This window comes from Rhyacophila brunnea, unplaced genomic scaffold (assembly GCF_057557595.1).
Source record: "Rhyacophila brunnea isolate RB1 unplaced genomic scaffold, BYU_Rbru_1.0 scaffold_7, whole genome shotgun sequence".
Lineage (NCBI taxonomy): Eukaryota > Metazoa > Arthropoda > Insecta > Trichoptera > Rhyacophilidae > Rhyacophila > Rhyacophila brunnea.
Window position 1 is genome coordinate 17,997,114 of NW_028233339.1, and position 8,897 is coordinate 18,006,010.

The window sequence follows — 8,897 nt, forward strand, 5'->3', positions numbered from 1 at the left end:
TATAAATTTACCAAATAAACAGGAATTAACTGTATCAGATGACAGTGTATATTCACCATTGGTGGTGTTTGAAGATGCCAAAAGGCGATAGTCGGATCGCAAAAAATTACTCAAAAAGAATAGAAAAAAACTTAGATCAATTAGAATATACCTAATCAAATATTTTCTCATGTTACTCTTTTTCGAAAAACTTGTCTGGTTGTTCCCGCAGTTTCTTGTATAAGTTATAAAATTATTCTGCTAAATTAGTGCTTTCCATATTGATTTCATTGGCCCCATATTTTGGTGAAAAGTTTTGCCATTTCAAATAGGAGTTTTCCAGTAAAAACTTTTCTGTGTTTTTGGTTTCCTATCCCTGATTTGACGCTGAACACGACTGGACGCGCGCGGGCTACTACGGTCTACCCGTGCCCGTCCCCGCGCCTATACCGCGTCGAAGACGCCCCATGACTACGGCCAAGCGCTACCTATCTACATTTATGTTGATTGTCTATGGTTACTAGTAATGCCATAAATAAAATAAATATTGACTAGGGAAAAGGCAATATTTTCATGGAGGTAGTCGCAAAAACTCTCAAATGTCATCGAAGTGTGTCCATAGATAATATTATACATATAGTTTGTGTCTGTGATCTGTCTCGTCGGTCTGTACCAGTCTGTACATTCTTGAATATTAACCGAATTACATGTTTTGTGCATCCAATTAATATCGTATCATTCTCTACCCAAGTGAAAAAAAGTCGTAGGTATGGCATTTGTTTACTTTTTAGCTATATTGGTAGTCAATGGCGTATGAAAAGTATCTGAGGAAACTGACACCGTCTATGACAATTTCAAAGTATGAATTATTTATTGATCTATGAAATAACATTGGTCTTAGGATTTCCTCCGTTCCCTTTCAATTGCTATTAGTTACCAGAGTTTGATATATTATTACATAGATTCTACCTACAGCTACTACATTGATATATTTTTTAAGAATTATTATATTGCCAAAACTGGGAGATTCGGTTTGGGTATGGTTTCAATGTACCTACCTATAACTCCATTCTGTCGCCTCAGAGCTGTTGATAGTACCTAGTAGATATTCTATTATAGATGCAATATTTTAAATAAAAAATCATAATTTTATAGTACTCCATAATATCGTCATTGTGGTTAAAATTTTTTGAGACCAATAACCAATCCAACCTAATGCAACCTACTGATGAACACCCTAAAACCAAACACAACCTACTTAGGTACAAGTCGGTTATGGAGAAGCCAGCGGCAAACACATTTTGAAAAAGACGATATACTGGACTATTTGTTAGGTTAGGTTTTCATTCTTGAAATTCATGAATTTTGCCAAAATCGGCTATGCCAATTAGCGCGGTTCCCGCCTGGCTTCCCCATAACCGACTTGTACCCCTACTTATTTTTGAGTTACAGTACTTAGGTTGTGGTTTGATTTTTGTTCTCAAAAGATCTCAATCACAAAAACGAAAAATTACCAAAATTTATAGCTACATATCATTTCATGTAAATAGCTAAAAGGTCAAAGTGTCTTTTTACCGGTTCTCCGCCACCGCTCGCTGTCATCTGTCAGTGAGCGCAGTGTTGCCAACCGAACTATAATTATAGTACATTCTGGTTCGCGTACTATTAAAAAAGTGTAGTACGTCAAAAATACCACAATTTTGAAAAATGGAATTAATTGAATTCGCCGGTTGTGCGAATATTCCCCATTGCTTATTTCATTGCGTTTAAAAGTTGTCTATATTGTCGATGTTTTAAGTTCCGTAAAATGTTCGTACTTCAATCACAGCAAATCGTAATAACGTGAAGCGAGGGACGTAGTAAGTATAATCTATATAATATAAGATCTCAGTGTGCGATATTAGTCTATGGGACGTAGTCTTGCGTTGTGTACTCTAATAAACTAACGTGACAGTTAATGATGGCGGCCGGTGTTAGCATTTTTCGGTCGTAGGAGGTGTTTTAATAAAGCAGGGCATCGGAATTTCTCAAATTCTCCGTTATGTTTATGTGACAAACAAAAAACTTTCATTTTCAACACGTCCTATAATTTTTGCCGAAATACTATAATGACTTGGACCGCGTACTATAATTCGATGACAAAAAGATAGCTGAATTCCAAAATGGCGACTGACAGATAAAGACGACGGAGAACCAGTAAAAAGCATGCAGTTAAATTTTAATCTAATATCGCGAGAGTTAAATACGATATCGATTAACTAGATTGTGCACTTTGTTTTTTTACCGCTTTAGTACAAACTAAGCTATGATTGCTAACAATTTTGTCTCACAACCTTTGATTTAATAATTACAGCGATGGCGTCTACGTCGACAAGCGATACCCAAGGAAGTATTGCTCAGAAAACCTGGACTTTGGCAAATAATATTGAAACCGTGTCAGGAATTGATGAAATCTACCGCTTTGATAAAAAACAGCAACAAGACATTCTTGCCGCCAAACCGTGGGATAAAGAGTGAGTTAAAAAAAATACAGTTGAGAAACAACAGTATTAACATACCAACCATAGATCTGCTGATCAAATTTGGAACTAAACCCATCAGGGAACAAAAATAAAAAATAAGCCTGAACAGTTTTTTCTATGATTTTCTGAGATGATGGTCCGATGCAGCAGCCTTTATATTTGTATCACTGCTTGTTCACAAATATCAGTTACTCCAGAGAATTTTGCTATATCGGATCAACTGCTTGACCGGTATTGGTTTGTCTTGCTCGGTTTCCCTCCTGCTCTTTCTTATAACCCATGTCCCCCACATCCCATAGCTGGACCGCAGGCCAGAATCTATGGCGGCCCCCCTAACTATTACTAAGGTTAAGGGCAGTGTCATTTTCTCCAGTAGTGTTCCCCAAATGGTTTCCACGGAACCCCAGGGTTAAGGGTATTCCGTGTATTTTTATCGATTTTTAAATAAATCCAGTTGGTTTATTGAGTTGTCGGCACTCAGCATATTATGAAGTACCGATTGCGACCTCCTTTTGTTACAGCCAAGTAGCATGCAACCCTTCGCCATATTGGCCATTGTGTATAATATATAGCCATTTTATAAGTCAAGAAACACACTTAAAATAAAGTTTTCAGAATTATGTATGTACACTTAAAATGATTATAAAGTGAAATTCTACACGTGAATTATCGTTTAATTATATCACTACACCCCACAGCCACATATTTTAAAATGTTCATAATCAATAAAGAAAATAGCACCGCAGGTGAGTTTTTACTATTCGAGCAAATTTGTGGTGTTTTTCTCACATAACTGGTCGACTCGCAACGCCGGGTTCCCTCTAAGCCAGGGCCCCCAGGCTAAAGCCCTGTCAGCCCCCCCATCAGTCTCGTCCATACGCACTGCGGAACTGCAGCATCCCCAAGCAAATTGAGAAAAATGTAATATAGTATATACTATTATTATGTATATTGTATGAAAATATCAATATTATGCTCGCCCGTGCACAAAACATCCAATGATTATCATACACCGCGGTACTATTATTAGAAAGTGACGCATCTTTATGATTTTGTGCGGTACCGTTTTCGATGAAATATGCTCGAGTGGGCGAAGGAGGGGCGCGGGGAGCGGGGCTCGCAGCTTGGTCTGTATTTCGTGTTGCGTCCGTGCGGGTGCAGCGGCTCTGAGTACACGCGCGATAGCTGTCACTTTTCGTCATTTCTTCTGCTTTCGTCTTTCCTTGTACACCTCTTACACTTTCTACATTTATTACACTTACTAACACGTCGACAGCTATAACTGCCAGATGTTTATTATAAAAATACATATTGTATGTTGTTAAAAATGAACGATACGAACATTGCAATGACAGTTATTACAGATTTTTGTTAGATGTCTTTGACCTATTCTGCAAAATGTGGACACTTTAGTGCTGAGATCCTGTACAGAAGGGCCGCAGTGGGTGCAAGTGTTGAACAATAACAATATATTATAATGATATAATTATTATACTACACTAGACTACATTTTAATTTAATATTTACACATCAGATACCCGCTGGTTGTGCATCACTGGTGTATATGAATTCACATTTAATGTTAGATTTTATAATTAATTATTCAGTCATATTTCAAAAGTTTTAATGAGAGAATGTATATTTGTTTATTCCAGCCCCCATTTTTTCAAAGATATACGAATCTCAGCATTGGCATTGTTGAAGATGGTTATGCACGCGAGGTCGGGTGGCACTTTAGAAGTTATGGGATTATTGCTTGGTAAGTTATTTTTTACTCAAGTTTGTCTACATGTTTAGAAACAAATAAAAAAATTAACTGAAGATAACCTGTGTTAAGAAATATAATATAAATAAAAAAATTGTGATTAATTTATATTATTTCTGTAACAGGCAAAGTTGATGCTAACACCATGTTGGTGATGGACTCCTTTGCTTTACCTGTTGAAGGAACTGAAACAAGAGTCAATGCACAAGCTCAAGCATACGAATACATGACGGCATACATTGAAGCTGCAAAGCAGGTCTGTAAGAACATCTGTCAAGTTATCGACTACAATCTTATTATAGTTGTAACATGTCAAGTTATCGACTACAATCTTATTATAGTTGTAACATGCATTATAATTACTTTGCTTTATTTTAAAGGTCGGTAGACATGAAAATGCCATTGGGTGGTACCATAGCCATCCTGGTTACGGTTGCTGGTTATCTGGTATAGATGTCTCCACTCAAATGCTGAATCAGAATTTCCAAGAACCTTTCGTTGCTATTGTTATTGACCCAGTAAGAACCATATCAGCCGGAAAAGTTTGCTTGGGGGCATTCAGAACTTATCCAAAGGTATTTATGATTATTCTTCTTACTAGCGCTACAACCCTGTGTGGGTGTTGGCCTCCCCTAGCATCTGCCTCCATCCCGGTCTGTCCATAGCTGTTTTCATTCAGTTTATGACGACCAAGGTCTATAAATCCAACTCGGCACTATCCCCCTCCATCTTGTACGAGGTCGACCAGGTCTTCGTTTGCCTGATTATTTAAGTACCTATATTAAAGATTTTCGGCTGTACCTACAGAGGGTTTTATGAAATTTTTGTATTATATTTGAGTGATTTTAGTATGATTGTTTTTAGCTCCACTTCAATATACATTTAGGTTTCATTTTCATAGGTTTTCTTCAATATATAGTGTATTCTTTCGATTTTAATAATACTTATATCATTTCATGTTTATTTTGATTTTCTAGGGATACAAGCCGGCAAATGAGGAGCCGTCAGAGTATCAAACGATCCCATTAAATAAAATTGAAGACTTTGGAGTTCATTGTAAACAATATTATTCTCTTGAAATCTCCTACTTTAAATCCTCGTTGGATCGAAGGCTGCTGGATTCTTTGTGGAATAAATATTGGGTCAACACATTGAGTAGTTCAAGTCTCCTCACGAATGCCGACTATACTACTGGACAGATATTTGATCTCTCTGATAAATTGGAGCAGTCCGAAATTGCTCTAGGTATGTATTTGATTTGTCATGCGTTATTTAAATTGGTAGATTAAATTAACTATAATATCAGTCAGTCAGTGTCCATTTAGAGATTATCAATTTACTGTCATTACACCTTCAAATTTGACTATGTTTTTTGGGATTTCATTATGTTTACTCAAAAATTGGTTGGAAAGTTATTATCTATATATAATAAATTTATTATATAAGATAATTATAAAGTATGTTTGTTCCTTCCAATTTTGAATTTTTATGATAGATTAACGCTTCTGTTACTACAATGTCACCTTAGGTTACCCAGCCATTAACTCGTTTAGTGCTGACAATGCGACTGGCGCGTTTGCATTAGTTGGCCATTAGATATAATTAACATATTTAAATGTGGTAATTAAAAAAGTAATTAACTGGTCAGCAGTGAATGTATTAAACTGAAAATATTTGAGTTATGCACTTTGTCATTTTCATATTTTGGCTATTCCTAGAATCAATATTACATATAATTAAAATGTTATTATTTTCAAAATCGATGGTATAATCCAGTAAATACATATAATTGATGGATATCTGTCATATTTCATTTACCTGTCATAACTTATAAATGCACATTGCATACAGAGTCGCATTTAATTAAACAAACAAAAGATATATTTAAAAGTATATACGACAAAGAGAGACAAACTCAATTGTGAGATACAAAAATAAGCTGTAAGAATGTATAGAAATACTCGTATGATTATAATTACGTTTTGATGTCTTTTTTATAATTTTATAGATTAAACAAACAAATAGCATGTGATTCTAATTAGACTTATTTATGTTGCCAAAATAGGCATTTCCTTTTACCTACTGTAATATTGTCAATCTCATACAGTGACCCAAGGTGACAAGGTGATTTATTGGCATCGTAAAGGGAAGGTTATATGTTTGGTTATTGTGGATTTGATTTTATTTTGGTTATTACTGCTGTCAGAATTATTTTTATTTTGTCATATTGTATGACTATTAAACAGTTATTTTCATATTAGATAATATAATTATTGTTTTGTTAAATGATATAAATAAATGTATATCGATCAACAGAGCTACCTCGTGTGAAGCCGGGTACTTCAGCTAGTATAAAATAAAACACATTCTATAGTAATCGTATACGATAATTTTAATAGATACCCGGGTTATATTCTGTTTTATTATCCACACAATATTTTTAACTGACACATAATTCATGTATTTGTTTAGTTAAGAATATAAATGTAGTGTAAAGCAGACAAAGCCGGTTCTCATATTTCTTAAAATTATTCCGACTTCTTCATTGTAACCCTCACCCCGGAATTGGTACCGTGACATTCTGGATTAGCTTTCTCCAGTTTTCCCTATCCTCTAAAAGACTTCTGGTGGATCATATCGGTTTTTTAACATACTCCTTCACTCCACCTCATCGGTGTTCACATTTGCGTCTTTTGTCAGGGACATTGCCCAGAACAATAATTAATCTTTCAGTTTTACGCAGATATACAACTATAGAATTTGTTATATTTCCAATCTTATGTAACCTTTAATGCAATTAATTTTAGGTCGCGGTGGTTACATTGTCGGCGGTGCTGATCCCCATGAGAAAAGAACCGAAGACAAACTTATGAAAGCTACGAAGGATTCTTGCAAGACTACAATCGAAGTTATTCACGGTCTAATGGCGCAAATGATAAAAGACAGGCTTTTCAACAGTGTCACAGGAAAGCCTGATAATACAATGGCTGAATAACGTTAACTGCTTCTCTCTCAATATTATTATAATTCATTCAAAATAAATAATTACTTTTCAATACTTCTTATGTAAGTTTTTTATTTTACCTATTATGTCACCATAGTAGTATGCGCGAATGCAGGTTAATTGTGGGTAATTTATTTTCATTTAATATTGTAACATTTGGCTTTGGGTGTTGAACAAAACTGAATTAAATTTTCCAAGTAATTAGGACTAGAATATCGGAATTATTGTTTTTTTTAGGTGCCTATTGAATACTCTTACGTCTGACTCCCTTCAGTTTAAATTTTCCAAACAATTTTAAATAAAAAAAGCTTCAAAATATATATAATGAGATTTTTCATTGCATATTTATTTTTTAAATAAAATATTGACTTAAAGCAACTTAGCCTTATTTATATGTAAGTATTTTTATACACTTGACAATAATTAGCTTATCTTTTATAATACACTGTGGTGTGGCCTCAATGACAGCTAAAAAGCGAAGGCTTAAATTGATCAATAATTAGAATGACACATATTTATTTTCAAAATACTTTTGTAAATTTTAAAAAGAATAAATATAAAATTTCTCAACACATTGGAAATATATAAAGTATTTCGCCATTTATTCAAGTCTGTAAAGAGAAAGATCAGTTTACATACTCGCATGTCATTAGCGGCTCACTGAAAACTTAAGATATGGAAAACAATCTATATAAAAGCTAGATACAAGTTACTAATGTCAAGTTTTAATTAACAGTTTTAAATATCTTGCAATATATAACAAATTTTATGTTCCTGTGAGCACCCCAAACTAAACATGTGACAATTATTAATGCCTTAAATTAATTCATTATCAACAATAAGAAATATCTACAAAAAAGCAAAAATATTTGTATTACTGTGAGAAAGCTAGCTGTTACAGGTGAATGCATGATAAACTACGGAAATTTATTACATAATCCTAATTTATGATGACTTTATACCGAACTTGCTGACTACTCGATTATTATCAGTGCTAGCTATGAACACTCGTAATTTAGGTACGTGTACAATAAAATGAATTTAGAGAACTCGACAGCAACAGAAACCGGTCAAAAATTATTATGAGTAAACTAGGCGAAGCCGATTTCCATGCACCCGCACCTGTGCTTGTTAATACTTTAGATTAATTTCAATAATAAATATCCATTTGAGAATAGAGGATTTTAATAATAAATCATTTCACACATCAGTCTATTATGTACAAACAAAATAACTCCATAATATTAATTTTAATCCCATTTAAATAATATTGGAAATAAGTAGCATTAAAAATACACAATAATAATAAATCTTCTAAACATTTTGCAATGAAAGTGATATCAGCTGTATTAAAAGGTCACTACGTAATTATGTACATAGTTACAAATTACTAAATTCAGAATTACTTTTTTGTTATGACGTAATGATTTTAATACTGAGAACATAATATATCTTTTAAAGATTTCTGTAATAAAATTTCCACATATTTAGAAGATGTTAATAAAAAATAATAGGAATAATATGTATAAATTATTAGTATACATAATATTGTTACCAAGTAAATTAAAAATATATGAAAATAATTAACATTTAATAATGGAGAATTTATAATTTAGTGGAATGTGTA

At 33.6% G+C, this 8,897-nt stretch overlaps 1 protein-coding gene across 3 annotated transcripts; it reads left to right on the top strand.

Moving 5' to 3' along the window:
* The first annotated feature begins 597 nt into the window (after window positions 1–597).
* Window positions 598–7,331, top strand: CSN5 (COP9 signalosome subunit 5). Of its 3 annotated transcripts, none has more exons than XM_085958464.1 (7): window positions 598–838; window positions 2,333–2,492; window positions 4,157–4,260; window positions 4,392–4,522; window positions 4,647–4,841; window positions 5,244–5,511; window positions 7,074–7,331. In XM_085958464.1, exons 2-7 carry the CDS (start codon window positions 2,335–2,337, stop codon window positions 7,259–7,261), a joined length of 1,044 nt encoding a protein of 347 aa, XP_085814590.1. In that variant the 5' UTR covers window positions 598–838; window positions 2,333–2,334; the 3' UTR covers window positions 7,262–7,331. The 3 variants fall into 3 exon arrangements, with proteins under 3 accessions (XP_085814590.1, XP_085814589.1, XP_085814588.1); XM_085958463.1 differs by having other exon boundaries at window positions 598–746; XM_085958462.1 differs by having other exon boundaries at window positions 598–742.
* Window positions 7,332–8,897: the final 1,566 nt, after the last annotated feature.

Bases quoted from the DNA above. Each gene is read 5' to 3' on its own strand.
- CSN5 (XM_085958464.1), top strand. From the start codon at position 2,335: ATGGCGTCTACGTCGACAAGCGATACCCAAGGAAGTATTGCTCAGAAA. The intron at 2,493-4,156 runs GTGAGTTAAAAA...TGTTTATTCCAG, and splicing joins GCCAAACCGTGGGATAAAGA to CCCCCATTTTTTCAAAGATA. The intron at 4,523-4,646 runs GTCTGTAAGAAC...TTTATTTTAAAG, and splicing joins ACATTGAAGCTGCAAAGCAG to GTCGGTAGACATGAAAATGC.